This window comes from Cervus elaphus, chromosome 16 (assembly GCF_910594005.1).
Source record: "Cervus elaphus chromosome 16, mCerEla1.1, whole genome shotgun sequence".
Taxonomy (NCBI): Eukaryota; Metazoa; Chordata; class Mammalia; order Artiodactyla; family Cervidae; genus Cervus; species Cervus elaphus.
Genome location: NC_057830.1, coordinates 1300408 through 1318418, shown reverse-complemented (window position 1 = coordinate 1318418; position 18011 = coordinate 1300408). Strand labels below are relative to the sequence as shown.

Below are 18011 nucleotides of genomic sequence, written 5' to 3'. Positions count from 1 at the left end.
CACCTCATTTTTCATGGCGTGTGACTGACCTGGTTTATGGACAGTGATCGTTTCTGTACCTGGGCTCAGCTGCTCGAGAGCTTGGACTGTAAATACAGGTGTGCAGGGACGGATGTGATGTAGGCTTAGAACATAAAAGCACAGAGGTGCCCATCCCATAATACTCTGCCGTGTTGTACACATGGTTCTCTTTTCAACCAATACTTAATAATCAATTTCTTCTATAGGGTGACTAGTGCAGTGACCATTAAGTTGTATTTGATGTATAATAGATCCCATATTTATTTACCTGTGAGTTAGACACCCTTACCCTGTCTAATGAAAAGACATAAAGAGAAGCATAATTAAAAAACGAGCATATCTCCGTCTCATTTGTAACATGAAATGACTCTTCTCTAAGCAGGAGTCCCTCCATTTGTACATTAAAGGGAAAACCAGCCTCCATCCTTAGTTCAGATCTTGTGGTCATTCCAGTCTTGGCTGCTTGACCTCAACACCGTCTGAAGTGTGGGAGGGAAGATCTGACTTTGGAATGATGGTTTACTGAGCTCAGGGCAGAGTTCACATGATCTGGGTCCTTGCTGACTCTTCCTGAGATGAAACTGTTCTCAATATGCAGTGGGTTTCCTATTCTAGAGCCTGCCCAAACTTAGACACCAGGTCACTTTGTGAGGACACAGGGATTCCTAAGCTTGGTCGGATGGCCTGAAGGGGCCAGCTGTCAGCATCATCTGTGAGCCAGTACACTTGTCTCCGAACCCTGTCCTCACCTGTGGCTGGAGGTTTCCTTCTAACCTGATGCTTCACACTGAGACCTGGAGCTAGCTAGTGGGATGTGATTGCGTCTGCACCTTCAGCCCACATCCCGCATTTTCAGGCAGCCCATCCTCTGCCCCCAAGGGGACCCCGTGCAAACTGCCTTCTCCCCCAATGCCCTCCTGTGAGTCCACCCTCAGCAGCTGCCCAGGAAGCCTGGTTCCTTCCATGGGTCTCCTCCCTACATCAGCCCCCCACCACCTTTCTGCTCCTGTGTTTGAAAACCCGTTTGTCTCCTGACAGGCCTGGAGGAGGGTGGTGTCCAGCTCCCAGAGGCCGGCTTGCCTCCTGGGCTTTCTCCCCCAGAAGAGAGTCTCGGTGGACACACTGGAGACTGTTACTTCCTCGCAGGCATGCCGTGTCCCCTCCCTGGAAGGCGCTGCCCTCTTAAGCACCGTCTCAGTGGCCCCAACAGAAAGCACATGGCCCTGATGTCCAGGTTTGGCACGTCGTGGCGTTGCTCCGACTCTGTGCTGTACCCTCACAAGGAGCAGTCGCTCTGGGGGAGACGAAGCCCCCTCACTTCTGTGACTCCTGGGCTCCAGGAGAGCACCCTGAGGTCTCCCACTCTCTGCTGAGCTCCTGGCAGACAGCGGGTTTCTCCCACCCATCCCTTGGCCCTGACCCAGTCTCCTCTCAGCCCTCAGGGCTAAGTCTGGAGATGGGACCCAGCGCCCAGGACACCCTCCCTCCTGTGTGGGGTCCTGCACTGCCCCCACCGCTTCTGGGACCCCCGCCCAGCCATAAGCATCAGCTCCACTTCCTTCATCTTGCCTCTTGTGACTTAGGGCCTTTCCCATGAGCAGGACTTGCGAGCGACATGGGGATACGTCACACAGAGGAAAGTGCTCCTTGTAGCGCATGTCTCAGAGCAAAGAAGACGCTCTGCTCCTCCTCCCTGCTGATTCACACCTCTGTTCCTCACGGTTCTCCTGCCCCGCAAGTTCTTCTTGATTTGCTTACAGGCTTGAGGTTAATAGAAGAAGAATCAGTCAGGCAGAATACTTTGTTGGGTGTTAGTCAATACATCCAATTCATGAGAGCAGGCTTTCTTGTGACACAAATGCAGAGCCGCTTTGTACTTCTGGAATCACAAACGTAAGCTCCCCTCTACGATTTGAGTGCGGGCTGCCAGTGACTCAGTGGTGCCGGGCTGGGGCCACATCCAGCCGCGTGTGTCCCCCTGTCTGCTCAGGGCTCTGTGCTGAGCCCCGGCCCCAAGCACCCACCCTCCCCCTGCGTTTGCAGCGTTTGGGGGTTTCCTTGGGCGCTCTGAGAATCATGCTTTTTTACATTTCAGGAGATGCCCCAGGGAAAGCTAGAGGGCTGTCTACAGAAACTGTTTACACATCCTGTGCCAGTGACATCACTGTCCTTTCCAGAACGGGGTGTGTGGGGTTGTCTGGCCCGAGGGTGACCCTGGGGCGGGGCTGGGTGTGCACCCTCACACTTGTCCCCGGGAACTTGTCACTGCAGCAGGGAGTGCACTCTGGTCCCCAGGCACAGGCAGGGCGCCGAGCCTTGAGACCCCGGCCCAGTTGCCTTGTCTAAATAGGATGGCTTCCTCCCTGCTCCATTGGTGACCACATCATCTTGTGTGGTCGTCTTCCAGTCTGTGAGGTGAGCTTGTTTAGGGCAAGGACACGGAGTCCTCCCTGTGGTGCAGTGCCTGACTGACATGCCCCAGAGTCCAGCTCTGGGCTGGATTAAATCTGCTAAATCACTGTCTCGGGACTTCCCGTGTCAAGTCCAACATGAAAATCATGGAATGGTTGCTCACTGTCCTAATCCAAGAGACGGGCATGGCAATCCACTCCAGTATTCTTGCCTGGAGAGTTCCGTGGACTGAGGAGCACGGTGGGATCCAGTCATGTGGTCGCCAAGAGCCGGACAGGCCTGAGCGTGCTAAGCACAAAGGGGCTTAAACTCGGAGCACAGACCGCCGGGTTCACAGTCAAGAACAGAAATGCCCCTCTGCAGTTTGTAGCTAACCCCCAAGGACAGGCCCCCCTTTTTTCTGAGTTTTGATCATTCTCATTTCCCTGTCGATTCCGTGCCTGGTCCATGGCTTTGAGTTTTACTTATCCGGGTCGTCCTTCAGCAAGAATAGAAATTGCATGCAATCATATTTCTACCAGGCCTCTTCATTATATTTCACATTGATTTTCATAATAACCTCATAAAGTGAGTGGGGCAGGTGTTGTTACCATTAATATTTTATCATTTTCTTGTGTCCCTAAGAGATAAGCCAGTTGAATGGTGACGTTCGCACTGCTAGAAAGGTGCAGAATTCGACTCAAACGTGGGAGGCTTCAGCTCCGTGATTTTAAGCCTTTCCTTTGAGCCAGTGTTCTCAGCCTTGGCTGCTCAGAAGGGTTACCTGGGGAGCCTTAAAAACACTGACTCCCAGGCTTCCCCGCACGCGGATCTCTGCAGGTGGAAGTCGCCATGTCTGAAAGGCCCCGGGTGGTCCTAACACGCGTGCAGGGCTGAGGACCATAATGGTTCCCGACTTCTCTGTCAGAGGACGAGCGTGGGAGAAAGACGGTCGCTTGTGTGAATGGGCACACGGACAGCTAACAGGATTCTGATGGGTGGGCCGTGGCTCCGGAGCCTCCCAGTTGTATGTACTTGTTGTAAGGAGATTCCCTTCCTTCACTGTTATCTTCATGCCCACATGTAGGGACTCTGCGTCCCCAGCTGGTCTCTGCCCCCCAGCCTCTGGGCCCTTAGGAATATTGTTCTGTCGGGGCTGGATGTGAGCTGGGTGACTTGGAGGGAGAGAGCAGGGCTCGGGGACAAGTCGAAGGTTCTCGTTTTACCACTGAGGAGCATGAGCGCTGGTGGGGATTCAGGAGCGAGCAGAGGAGGCGGGACTTGGACCCAGAGTCCTGGCTTCCCCTTGACGTGCACGGCGCACCGTGATTTGTGACCGTGCAGCTGACTCCGTAACACTCGTGCACGATGTTGTGATCGTGGGTTGCCAAGCTGGTGTCAGAACATAAATATCCTGACTCCCACCGGAGTCCTAAGCCTGGCTCAGGAAGGTCTTCCCCAGGGAGCAAATTTCCTTTCACCACACACCCTGCCTTCTCCTTTCCCCCTCCTGGGACCCACCTCAGGGGCCCCTGATGGCGCTGGGCTTACACTGAGGCTGTGTTTGTGTGGTGACGCAGGTGAGCTTGGGGTTTGGGGACTGTGACTCTGCAGGCGATTAATTGGATCTACATCTAAATCTCATTGTTGTGCCTCCTAAGATGCTAAGAAAGTCACATCATTTCTCAGATATCACATGTTTTAAAATACCAGTCATGTGCCCATGCCATTTAGAGAGGATTTCAGTTCTGTGCCCGGTAGCCTGCTTTATTCCACTGGCAGTACCACTGGGCTAGGTTTCCATGGCATCAGGCAATGAAACGAGGGGTCTTCTCATCCTAGCCTTGCAAAAAGATGTCTGTGGAAGTGAGCACAGTGGCTAATTGGTTGTCAGGATTGTTTTATTATTTTTGCTATAGGTTGTTATATTTTATATTTACTTCTCACCATCCAACTTTTCTATAAGGTATATGTGGGAATTAGCTCACTAAATGAAACTAGTCCGGCCTGAAAAAAAAATATTAAGCAAATAGTGTATTTTAAGAGATTGAGAATATGGATCACTATACTGCTCCCAGACTCGAAGTGTGAGGGGAAATACAATAAGCCTGAAAATGACATGAATAAATGCCCAGTAGATAGGAAGCAAACATTTAGGCTATGATGCAGAAAAGCTCCAACCTCTCCACCCCAAGAGCTAGCACATGTTCTCGTGAGCCAGCGGAGCACCAACCGGGGTTTCCTCAGTGAAGGGACAAGCCACCCCTCACAGTCAGACTCGGTCTCCAGCGGGTGATTCTGTCTGCAGACAAGTGTCCCCACTACCACTTCCGAGGGGCGCCCTCGCAAGACAAGGAAACTCCACCTGCCTCTCCCATCAAGAGCCCTGGAAGCCTGCAGGAAAGCAAGAGAATGAGCCCATGGCTTATATCACAATGTAGAATGTTTTAAAGTGTAGTGATTTGGACGTCCCTGGTAGTCCAGTGGCTGAAACTCAGTGCTTCCAATGCAGGGGGCACAGGTTCGATCGCTGGTGGGAGAACTAAGATGCCTGCACGGTGCAGCCAATAAATAAATCAAATCAGATTAGTTTATACACAAGTATAATTGTCTCACACTTTTGGATCATGGCAAAAGCAAGGGAATTCCAGGAAAACATCTACTTCTGCTTCATTAACTATGAGAAACAACTTTTTGTGATTAATTAATTTTGAGATAAGAGCTATGAATTTTAAGAAGAATACACACCTAACATTCCTGAGGCCCTCCTGCGTGTGTTAAGTTGACTTGTAGCAAGAATTCCTTCCCTCTGAGCATTTGTATTTGGCTCAACTCTGATAAAAAATCCCAGAGGCAGCTCATCGTAAAATGTCTTATGTGAAACCTTAGATCAGCCCTGTCCAACAGGAATATAATGCAAGCCACAAAATCACATATTTTGTCATATCACCTTTTCCTGCAAATATTAAATGCAATAAGCAGAGGGAATTAATTTTAACACTATATTTGTCTCACCTATAGTATCACATCAGTAGGTAGTCACTATGTATTTATAAACGTGGTATTTTACTTTATTTTTTTTGTACCATCATTAAACCTGGTATTTGGGGTTCATCTCAGCCCTAAGGGACCATGTTTAGCACCCAGTCGCCCACATGGCTAGTTTCTGCCACATTGGACATCAGGGCTGTAGATTGTGCGGATAATAAGAAGACTTTCATTACATTTTTCCTAGGACTTTGCTGTATCTAGATAATGATGATTTTATTTTTAAAAAGTGACCTCTAATTGCACTGAGGACTTTGTGCGGTATTGAGCACATGCTGAGGATTTAGAATGCTGGGGTTCAAATCCAGGTCTGCTATTCACAGATTAGTGATCTTAAGCCAACATCTGTGTGCCTCATCTTTTCTCCGTACAATCAATGTTCAGATGCACCTACCTTGCGGTAAGCTTCCCTGATGGCTCAGAGGTAAAGAATCCGCCTACTGATGCAGGAGACGTGGGTTCCATCCCTGGGTCGAAAAGATACCCTGGAGAATGACATGGCAGTCTGCTCCAGTATTCTTTCCTGGAGAACTCCATGGACAGAGGAGCCTGTGGGTTACACTCCATGGGTTGCAAAGAGTCAGACAGGACCAAGCCACTGAGTATGCACAAGCACCTTGCTGTGAGGGTTAAAGGCAGCAACACGTGCCCGTTACTTACCGACGAGTGCCCACTCAGTCAGGCAGTCGTGTCCGACGCTGCGACCCCACAGACTGTAGCCTGCGAGGCTACTGTGTCCAGGGATTTCCTAGACCCAAATATTGGAACGGGCTTCCGTTTCCTTCAAATCTGCGTCTCCTGCATCTCCTGCATTGGCGGGCAGATTCTCTACCACTGCGTCACCTGGGAAGCCACTTAGCACATAGTAAGTCTCCATTTATAGGTTATTATGAGTATATCTTTTCTTTCTCCAGAAATGAATCATAGCACATCAGAAAATGAGGCCTATCTAATGATAGACCGTATAAAAATGATGTCTGTCTGGGGAAGGGTATAGAGAGGAGCCAGTACGCGCTCTACATGAGCCGTCTGCCTCTTGGAGTTCCTGAGGGCAGGCCTTCAGTTCTTCCATCACTCTGCTTCATCTCCACGTGTGCGGAGTGCCAAGGTTAAACTTGCAAAGTGAGCCAGGTTATTAAAGTTTTAGTTACATTGTTGTTACTATTTCCTTAGAAAGTGTATTGCTTCTCTTCTGTTAATTAAGTGGGGAAAAAAATAGAAGTGGTAATATTGTTGCAGAAATAACAACAATCTTATGTGTTTAAAGCCTATGAAATAATTATTAATTAACTTAAATATTTATATAAATTTAAAGACCGAGTTCCCTAGATTTCTGATGACTAAAGCTTAGTTGTAGAGGGGAGAAGGAATCTTAAAAATTATCAGATCTGCCAGCCTCCCTTTACAAATGATAAGGTCACACTGTGCTTTTGAAATCTGTTATTTTTCCATCTGCGGTAATTAGATTACTTATATTTTTAGATTGCTGTTGTTGGTCAGTCACTCTGTCCATGGAATTCTCCAGGCAAGAGCATTGGATGGAGTGGGTTGCCATTCCCTTCTCCAAGGATCTTCCCAACCCGGGGTTTGAACCTGGATCTCCTACACTGCAGACAGACTCTTTACCACTGAGCCACCAGGGAAGCCCATATTTTTAGATAAACTTGACAAAAGATTGGGACTGGTCTATGCTAGTGAGCGGTTCTTTAGATCACTTAGCATTCAGCATTTGTATAAACCTTAAGCTGAGTTAGACGTAGCTGCATTAGAGCCGGGGCACTGGTCACATGGGGTTTAACAAAAAGTGTAAAAGATAACAGGCTAAAGAACTTAGAGTCTATTCCATTCTTGGCAATGTTTTAAAACTCAGTACTCTGTTTTGATCAACCCAAAATCAGGTAAGCTTCTTTAGACTTACTGAGTGTTTAAAAGGGAAAAGTAATTGACTAAGGCCAAATCAAAGCAGGAGCAACTTTAGATGAGATAAACGTGGCGCGTGTGTGCTTCAGCTTGCTGGGCTCCTGCCCCATTTCCAGGGTGGCCCTGCCTGACCCCCCCAGGGGCCACTTAAGCCATTAGGACATTACTTCTGACTCACAACAGGCGAGCTGGTCTCACCCAGGCACAAACTGGATTTACTGTCATTTCCAAAGTGAGACCCCAAGGCCTGAGATCCTCTTAAGTGTCTTCTAATGGGTTCTCTGTTTTCTTTCTCCCATTTATTAGAAATCATCAGAAACTTGAGATCCGAATTACTTCCACTAAAAGCATACATATGTTTCCTCTGATTCTGAGTGACCCAAAATGGTCTCCGCATTTTAATAGCAATGATATTGTCTTAGAAGGGTCGTCGGTTCTGTCTGCAGAAGAGGATGTTTCTGCTTGTGAGCCAAAGCATGTTCACAGTTGTTGAAAGTCTTCCTTTAAAATCCTGAGGAACTCAGGGTCAATGTGTTAGAGGGGCTGAGCGACCGCAGGGCAGCCTGGAGATGCAGAGAGAAGCTCATGTCCGGGATGGTCTTGAGTCCTAGCTGTGTGTCTCAGCGGGTTTCTTAGCATCTTGAGCAGATATGAGAACAGTGTTTGCTTTCTCTGAGGCATGAATGAGACAGTGGCCCCAGGTTAATTTACTGAAGTCCAGTTGCCTTACAATGCTGTGTTAATTTCTGCCGTACACCAAAAGGACTGTTATATGTCTATGTACATTCTTCTTTATACTCTTCTCCATTATGGTCTATCCAGGATGTTACATATAGTTCCCTGTGCTGTAACGTGGGACCTCACTGTCCCTTCTACAGATGACGGTTTGCATGTGCTAACCCCAGACTCCCGACCCTTTTCCTCCCCCATACTCCCTCCCTCTTGGCAACTGCAAGTCTGTTCTCTGTGTGTGTGAATCTGTTTTGTAAATAAGTTTATTTGTATCATTTTTTAGGCTCTGTATGTAAGCAATATGGTATGATATTTGTCTGTCTCTGTCTTACTTCCCTTAATAGACCCATCCATATTGCTGCAAATGGCCTTCTTTCATTCTTTTTTATGGCCGAGTAATATTCCATTGCATATCTGTGCCACATTATCTTTATCCGTTTGTCTGTCGATGACGTTTAGATTGCTCATGAACTGTGAAAGTGCTGCTGTGGACACTAGGTGTGTGCATCCCTTCCAGCTGGAGTTTTGTCTGGACCCGTGCCCAGGAGTGGGGTGTCAGGACCAGTGCCTGGCTTCTGAGTTGGGTATTCCATAGTGGGAGCTGTTTTCTGCACCATCCTTAATATGGAGATTCTTACTTTCCTCATGGAGTGGGAAGTGTGGTCTGGACAGGCGTGTGAAGACCCGGAGAGGGAGGGCATTCCAGGTAGACTGGAAAAATGCATGCAGAGTTGAGTGCGTAGAATTTCATGTTTCATATTCCCTCCCACGGAGCTGCTAAAATTGGGATGAATAAGGTTGGTGGTTAGAAAAAAATTTGAATTCATTTTCCAAAGGAATTCTTTTCCTTTTCTTCAATCACCCCCTTTTCCACAGAAACCTAGAAAATAGGAAATACGAGAAACTTCCTGCCTTCCTCTTCTCATCTTTCTTTTTACTTTTTTTTGGTTTTTAAATGACTTCTGTTTAGGGTTTGTCCTGACGTGGCCCTGGGTGAGCAGTCTCACTGTGAGATCCTCACTTGACCCCCAAGCACTGCTGTGTGTAAATCTCGGGCACACGGCCTGTAGCCCAGAACCTTCTGGGGGTGAGTGGCTAGCACCTGCCCCGCAGGCCAGGTCCTGGCGTCTGACTGCACCTCTGACTCATCTCCCTTTGCAGGAGGTCTCAGGAGGGAGGCCAGAGACCTCAGGACTGACTCAAACGTCACACACCTGACCTTGTTCCTTAGTTTTTACTAAAGACCTGACTTCTGTCTCAAAATCACCACCCTGTTGAGGCTACACAGGGGGGCTGTGTGTCAGGGCTCAGCACGTTCCTGGGTGCAATTGCACAGCCCCCGCTGATCCCCGGAGAACAGGCTGTGCGTGGGGAAGCCTTCCCGGCTCGCTGCCACTAACCGCTCTCCTGTTCTCCCTGCAGGGAAGCGCACGTGGGGGCCGAGGTGCACGCAGCTGCCACCCCGACAGCCGTCTGACCCGCCTGGACGTCTGCAGAGGCCCCGAGCGCGGTAGGTGAGCGCGGCGGGGCTGCACTTCTGCTGGGGCTGCCGGGAGTCTTGGCTGGAACCAAGCAGAACCTGGAATGCATGACGCCTGGTGTCAAATCAGGCCGACTGAGCGAGGCTTTCTTAGTGTTCTTGCTATCTAGATGCCTCAGTTTTACTTTCTTGCCTAGTTGGTTAAATGTGCACGTTTAATGGCCCATCAACTCTGACCTTTTCTGATGTCTTTACACTGATGAGAGCGCCGTGTGTGACCCAGACGTTTCGGGAACAAAAGCCTAATGAAGCCAAGCAGACATTCACGGAAAAGCGTGTTCAGATTTCTACATAGTGGTTTCATTCCTTCATTTTGCATTGCTGATACTCACATGCATGGTGTTTTATAGATTTGGGGCTGTTTCCACTGGGATTCTTTAATAGGGGCCTCAGAGAAACTCCGCAGACTGATCGGTGGGGTGCTGAGTGAGCCCGCGACCATGACCCGCGGTCCTGACACCCCGGTCTTCCAGGTGAGCGAGAGACAGACCAGAGCTCGGAGGCAAAGGTGACGTTCTGTGAACTGTTCTTGTTCACAAAGTTCCTCTTCACTGCTGACACACCTGAGAAGGCAGGCTGTTGATGAGAATGCCTGTATACCCTTACACGTGAAGAGGCAGGTTGTTAATAAGATCGGTCGGCACGCATCCTGTGTTGCTTTGTGTTGGGCCTCGGTGTAAACTTCTGACCTGTTGTTTGCGACCCTCGCCGCTCCCTTAAAAAGCACAGATCATCACCCCCTTGTAACGTGAGGCGCCTGTGCCCAGGGAGGTGGACCCCCGGCCCGGGGTCACACGGATTTCAGAGAATCCGCCCACCCCTTTGGGCCTCAATTTCCTATTCCTGGGGTGACACATCCCAGGAGATCATGTGTATCCCTTTCACAACCTGTCTTGAGACGTCACTTTATTGATCTTCAGCCTTATCAGTGGGGAGCATCCCCTTGACCAGAGGGCAAGGGAGACCCCTGCCCTGTCCATGGCCTGGAAGCATACTCGGGGCTTCTCTTTGTCTTCTGATCATGAGTGGCTGGGCTGGGAAGTGGGACTCTTACAAATAAGACAAACTCAATCCCCATCAGGACTGTGAGAAATGAACCAATACTCTCTATTTACCAAGTGATTTTTAATTGTTCAAACATTATACGTGTTTCAAAGCATCCTCTCTTATGCTCCCTGATGTTTCTATGGCACTGTCTTCCAAATGTCATCATTCCTACTAACACCGAACTGCCAGAGAAAGAGGTTTTTCAATTTTAGTTTCTTCACCTAATTAGTATACACTCATTGTAGAAAAATTAAAATGTTAGAATGTATTGGTATATAAAATAAAATCACTGAAAATACCAGAATTCAGAAATAATTACAATTACTATCTTGCTTTAAAGCCTTTGCAGTTGTTTTCTTTGCATATGATTTTAAAGTAAGATGGCTCATACCATGCATTTTGTTCTTTACTCTTTTGCTTGATGTACCACATATATCTTTCTACTGTGTGTCAGCAAGTACATTTCCATAACATCATTTTTCCTGATTAATAGTATTCCACTTCATTCCTATGCTTAAATATATCTAATGGTCTATTGTAATTTTATCAGTTGACTTTTTAAAATTTTGCTAAAATTTTACAAACAAGTTTTATAGCCAATATTTTACCTAAAATTTTTACAATACTAATTGTTTCCTTAACAGACATTCATAATACAAAACCTGGTCAAGAGATGTGTACATTTTAGAGCAGTTGAGAATGCTCCTTCTTTAAAATGCTCCTTCTTTTCATGTCTTGTCACATGACTGCATTCCTCTGTGGTCCTAAATCAGTGCTTGAATGGTCTGCCGCTCGTAGATAACTTTATGAAATCAACTTTAAGAAATAGTAACCTCACGGTATATTTAAAGTTCTGTTTCTATATATCATCTGGATTCCCGAGAACTCAGTTCCAGATCCTCCCCGTTCATCCTCCGCTGCTTCGGTTGACTGGTCACAAGCAGGACCCGCCGCCTGTGGGACGTAAGGGGATTGCTGCTGCCACTGCCGCCAAGGCGCTTCAGTCGTGTCCGACTGCGTGACCCCACAGACAGCAGCCCACCAGGCTCTGCCGTCCCTGGGATTCTCCAGGCAAGAACACTGGAGTGGGTTGCCATTTCCTTCTCCAGTGAAGGAAAGTGAAAGTGAAGTCGCTCAGTCGTGTCCGACTCTTCGCGACCCCATGGACTGCAGCCCACCAGGCTCCTCCATCCATGGGATTTTCAGGCAAGAGTACTGGAGTGGGGGGCCATTGCCTCCTCCAAGGGAGACACTGCTGACTAGTAAATGGTCAGGGCAGGGCCCGTCTGAGGGCTCCGTTCGTCAGCAGCACTAAGAAAGGACCACCTGCCGATGCAGGAGATGTGGGTCTGATCCCGGGGTCGGGAAGATCTCCTGGAGGAGGAAATGGCAGCCCACTCCAGCAGTCTTGCCTGAAGAATCCCATGGACAGAGGAGCCTGGTGGGCTACAGTCCGTGGGGTCGCGAAGAGTCAGGCACGACTGAGCACACACATGCCCGCATCCTTAGCCGCGGGATACAGTAACCGTGATTGCTCCTAAAGGCCCAGCCCGAGCTTTTCTAGGTGCACATCATGAGGATAGCTGTCCCACATTCACTGCACTGATCTGCAGAGGGTGCTGAGTGGACCCTCCTCGGCCCTTGGCACCAGCCCTCGGAAGGGAGCCCCCTTCCCGCCTGGTTGACCGTGTCCAGCAGTGGACAGCCTACTACCCGGCAAGGTGCCGCTCCGCTGTTGGAGTGTCTTAGTGGTCGGAGTGCTATTCACAATACGTTGAGGTGAAATTACCCTTTCACATTTTGTACCTATTGCTTCCAGTTTTGCCTTCTGGAGAGATAAAGCTCAGTTCAGTCCAAGGATGCTGTTTAAGAATCTGCTATGGGCAGGAACTGCTCCAGCTACAAAGGACAAATTCCTCTTTCATGTGATAGTATTTTGAATATTTGATGATAGTGACTGTATTTTCCTAAATAGACACATGAAACAACTGTCTCTTTTCAAGGCGATTGAAGTGTTAACTCTACTAAACCTGGTAAGTTTCTGTAGGGCAGTCACTCATGGCCTTGTTTCCTGACCACACTCATGGCCTCCCTGGGGAGCTGAGGACAGCCATGCACCCCCGCCTTCGTAAGGATTACCGAAGGTTTTGTTAAAAAGGAAGCAAGAGTCGTGTCCCCTGAGCTGCTAGTAAGTGTGACAGGAGAACCCGGTGTGCCCTGCGCATCGAGCCCACCAGAGAAGCCTGGGAGGACGCGGGAAACCCAGGGGCTCGGCAGACACCTGCCTCCTCCCGCAGTTGGGCCATGGCCACCTAAGCCACAGGGTGAAGGGCATTGTCCCCTCTACGGGGGCTCTGACCCCCAAACATGGGGTGCCTTCGATGCTCAGGAATCTCCGTCGCTGCTCAGACTGGGGTCTGCTTTCTGGAAGGTTCCTCTCACACAGGCCAGGCGCCTGCTGTGCTGTGGCGGGCACTTCTGGCAGCTCTCTGAGGTAGGAAGGACGACTGTCCCCGTTTCAAAGGGGAGGATGCAGAAGGCGGGTGTTGGAGGCCCCCAGCATCAGCTGGATGGGGTGGGGCCCGGCTGAGGGTGCTGCAGGTGGGGCGGACAGACGTCCCCGCTCCAAACTCTGACCCCCAAGGAGCTCCTTGACCGCCTGGTTGTCTAGAGATGAACACCCACCTGCGGGGTGGCTTCCGTAAGCGTAAATGCAGAAACCACAGAACGTCAAACCACAAACACGTGAGCTGTGCTGTCGTGTAAATGGTCTTCAACCAGTGTTTCTCTTTTTTGTTAACATTTTTAAGTTTAATTTAATTGGAGAACGATTGCTTTGCAGTATCGGGCTGGTTTCTGCCACACATCAACATGAATTGGCTGTAGGCGTACGAATATCCCCGCCCACCCCTCTAGGTTGTCACCGAGCACCGGTTTGAGCTCCCTTCACCATCCAGCAGATTCCCGCCAGCTGTCCATCTAACAGACGGTAATGTGTGTGCTTCAGCGCTACTTTCTCAGTCTGCACCACCCGCCCGTTCCTTCACTGTGTCCGCAGGCCCGTCCTCTCTGTCTGCATTGCTCTCACTGCCCTGCGAACAGGGCCATCGGTACCATCTTTCTAGATTCCATATGTATGTGTTAATATACAATATTTGTTTTTCTCTTTCTGACTTACTTCGCTCTGTATAATAGGTTCTAGGTTCATCTACCGCATTAGAAGGCCTTATTAGATTACCTGATTCAAATATATTCCTTTTACAACAGATTAATAATCCATTTTATACTTGTGCCAGAACTTTTTTATTCATTCATCTGTTGATGGACATGTAGGCTGCTTCCGTGTCCTAGCTGCTGTGAACAGTGCTGCAGTGAGCGTTGGGGCCCATCAACCACTGCCTTCAGGGCTGTTTCTTACATGACCAAACTCGCTATCATATAATATCATTATCATATGCTTAAAATCCTCTTTATATGAAGAGAGACTTAGAAAATTCATACTTTGTATTTTAGTCCATGAGTATATATTAATCATTGTGAATATTTTATTATTTTTTAAGTTTTCTGACTAACAATATTATCTTTTCACTTTTTCCCTTTTCCAATGGACATGAGTTAGAGCAAGGTCTGGGAGAGTTGGTGATGGACAGGGAAGCCTGGCGTGCTGCAGTCCGTGGGGTCGCAGAGAGTCGGACATGACTAAGCGACTGAACGCTTATTTTTACTACTTCCTATATCTTACCTCTTTCAAATTCCACATAGTTTTACTGTATTGAAGCTTTCATTTTATTTACATCTTGTCCATCCTTGACTTTATGCTGTGTGCTGGTCTCTGACTCTTTAGTAAGTAAATCGTGGAAGTGCAGCCTTGTTCCGGCTGCTTCTGGATACGAGCGAGGGGAAAGCTGTGCTCACTGTGCACCCATTTGATCATATAAGTTAGAAATCCTCACAAGCACAGATGAGCAAGAGAGAGAAGCAATGAAGGCTTTCTCTCAGCTCAAAACTAAGCAGGCAACAAACGTGGACAGTAATTGAACCCATGGGGAAGCAGCCCAGCCCGGAGCCTGGTGCGGGGGGAGAGGCTGAAGGACAGCTTGTCTCCTCTGCCCTCCCCTCCTGCTCTCTGTCCTCCTCCCCTTCTTCCTCCCCTCCATCCTCCCCTCCTGCTCTCCGTCCTCCCCTCCATCCTCCCCTCCTGCTCTGTCTTCCTCCCCTCCTACCTCCCATCTGTCCTCCCCTCCTTCCTCCCTTCCATCCTCCCCTTCATCCTCCCTTCCGTCCTCCCCTCCTTCCTCCTCTCCATCCTCCCCTCCTTTCTCCCTCTGTCCTCCCTTCCTACTCTCCATCCTCCCCTTCCATCCTCCCCTCCTTTCCCCTTCCATCCTCCCCTCCATCCTCCCCTCCTGCTCTCTGTCCTCCTCCCCTCTGTCCTCCCCTCCGTCCTCCCCTCCTTTCTTCCTCCTTTCTCCCTCCATTCTCCCCTCCATCCTCCCTTCCATCCTCCCCTCCTTTCTCCTCTCCATCCTCCCCTCCTTTCCCCTTCCATCCTCCTCTGCGTCCTCCCCTCCATCCTCCCCTCCTGCTCTCTGCCCTCCTCCCCTCCATCCTCCCCTCCTGCTCTCTGCCCTCCTCCCCTCCGTCCTCCCCTCCTGCTCTCTGTCCTCCTCCCCTCTGTCCTCCCCTCCTTTCTCCCTCCGTTCTCCCCTCCTTTCTCCCTCCCTTCCTTCTCTGTTTCCTCCTCTTTCTCTCCTTCTGCCCCTTTCATGCTGAGTGGCTCAGTCATGATGATAAGTGTGCTTTTTTATATATACCAGGAATTATTTTCGTTTGCACTTGAGACTATAGTCCCACGCAGAAGTAGCCCTGAAATACAGGAAAAGTCAAGACCATTAACTCTTGGAACACACCAACCCACAGAACAAAGGGAGTTCTGTCCCCTGTGCCCAGACCAGGGACCTGGGGAGGCCCTGCAGGGTGTCCACCATCTGGATTCTGAGAAACATGAAATGAGCAGTGAGGCCTGCAATGGGGATTCACCCGGGAGATGGCTTCTTTAATCTTCAAAAACCGTGTGTCAGTGGTGAGGGTCACAGAGGACAGAGTCGGGCGGCCCCAAGCCGTGTGCCCGGGTGACCCGAGTCACAGTGACCGAGAGTGAGGGGGAGGGGATGCAGGGGGACCTGAGGGAGCTGCCCCCTGGTGAATGGCCAGCACCGCGGGAGCCCCCAAAGTTGGGCGAGGAGGAACCTGGCAGGACGAGAGGGGGCCAAGCGATCGGGGCAGTGAGGCCAGAACGAGGGTAGGAGGCACACCCGCGGCGTCGGCAGTCTGAGTGGGGCTGTCCTTCCTTCTGCATGACCTGCTCTCTGCATCAGGGTCACAGCACTCTGAGCCTTACATTCTCTCCACCTTGTATGTGGCCCTTTACGTGAAACACAGGTATTAAGATCCAGCCAGGAGAAAAACATATTTCTCCTATTAAAGATTGTCACCTCATACATTAAAATTTAAAATCTGAACTATCTAGGCTATTTAAAATGTCAGCTCTACAATATTAAGGAATTACTGGAAATCTCCCGGAGCTTGCTCAAACTCATGTCCATCGAGTCGGTGATGCCGTCCAACCATCTCATCCTCTATCGTCCCCTTCTCCTCCTACCCTCACTCTTTCCCAGCATCAGGGTCTTTTCTAATGAGTCAGCTCTTCACATCAGGTGGCCAAAGTATTGGAGCTTGAGCTTCAGCATCAGTCCTTCCAATGAATATCCAGAGTTGATTTCCTTTAGGATTGATATCCTTGCAGTCCAAGGGACTCTTAAGGGTCTTCTCCAACACCACAGTTCAAAAGCATCAATTCTTCAGTGCTCAACTTTCTTTATGGTCCAACACTCACATCCATACATGACTACTGGGAAAACCATAGCTTTGACTAGGCAGACCTTTGTCGGCAAAGTAATGTCTTTGCTTTTTAATATGCCATCTAGGTTTGTCATAATTTTCCTTCCAAGCAGCAAGTCTGTTTTAATTTCATGGCTGCCGTCACCATCTACAGTGATTTTGGAGCCACAGAAAATAAAGTCTGTCACTGTTTCCACTTTTTCTCCATCTATTTGTTGTGAAGTGATGGGACTGGATGCCATGATCTTAGTTTTCTGAATGTTGAGTTTTAACCCAGATTTTTCACTCTCTTTTTTCACTTTCATCAAGAGGCTCTTTATTTCCTTTTTGCTTTCTGCCATTAGAGTGGTATTATCTGCGTATCTGAGGTCATTGGTATTTCCCCCCAGCAATCTTGATTTCAGTATGTGCTTCATCCAGTCTGGCATTTTCTGTGATACTCTCTGCATATGAGTTGAATAAGCAGGGTGACGATACACAGCCTTGACGTGCTCCTTTCCCAGTTTTGAACTGTCCATTGTTCCATGTCTAGTTCTAACTGTTACTTCTTGACCTGCGTACAGGTTTCTCAGGAGACAGGTCAGGTGGTCTGGTATTCCCATCTCTTTAAGAATTTTCCACAGTTAGTTGTGATCCACACAGTCAAGGACTTTAGTATAGTCAATGAAGCAGAAGTAGATTTTTTTTTAAATTCCCTTGCTTATTCTATGTTCCAACGGATGTTGGCAGTTTGATCTCTGGCTCCTCTGACTTTTCTAAATCCAGCTTGTACATCTGGAATTTCTCAGTTCATATACTGTTGAAGCCTGGCTTGAAGGATTTTGAGCATTACCTACTAGCATCTGAAATGAGTGCAATTGTATCATACTTGAAGCATTCTTTGGCATTGCCTTTCTTTGAGACTGGGATGAATACTGACCTTTTCCAGTCCAGTGGCCACTGCTGAGGTTTCCAAAGTTGCTGCTGTATTGCGTGCAGCGCTTTAACAGCATCATCTTTTAGGGTTTGAAATAGCTCAGCTGGAATTCCATCATCTCCACTCGCTTTGTTTGTAGTAATGCTTCCTAAGGCCCAGTTGACTTCATACTCCAGCGTATCTGGCTCTAGGTGGCTCATCATGGTTATTCAGGTCATTAAGACTTTTTTTGTACAGTTCTTCTGTGTATTCTTGCCACCTCTTCTTAATCTCTTCTGCTTCTGTTAGGTCCATACCATTTCTGTCCTTTATTGAGCTCATCTTTGCATGAAATATTCCCTTGTGTCTCAAATTTCTTGAAGCAATCTCTAGTCTTTCCCATTCTATTGTTTTCCTCTATTTCTTTGCACTGATCTCTGAGGAATCAGTTTCTTATATTTCTTTGCTGCCCTCTGGAACCCTGCATTCAGTTGGGTATGTCTTTCCCTTTCTACT

General features: G+C 48.6%; 1 protein-coding gene across 25 annotated transcripts in view; it reads left to right on the top strand.

Annotated features, from left to right (window-relative positions):
• The window catches only part of MYT1L (myelin transcription factor 1 like), a 394736-nt gene that overhangs the window by 34569 nt on the left and 342156 nt on the right, over positions 1 to 18011 (top strand). For 24 of the 25 annotated variants that reach the window (XM_043927254.1, XM_043927245.1, XM_043927243.1 and 21 more), the window contains exon 2: positions 9535 to 9622. Coding sequence is in view for 16 of the 25 variants with exons in the window: in XM_043927243.1 (XP_043783178.1) it covers positions 9535 to 9622 (88 nt within the window). In the remaining 9 variants the exon portion in view is untranslated. Of the gene's footprint in view, positions 1 to 9534; positions 9627 to 18011 lie in introns of all 25 variants that reach the window. The other variant, XM_043927252.1, reaches the window with a different exon arrangement.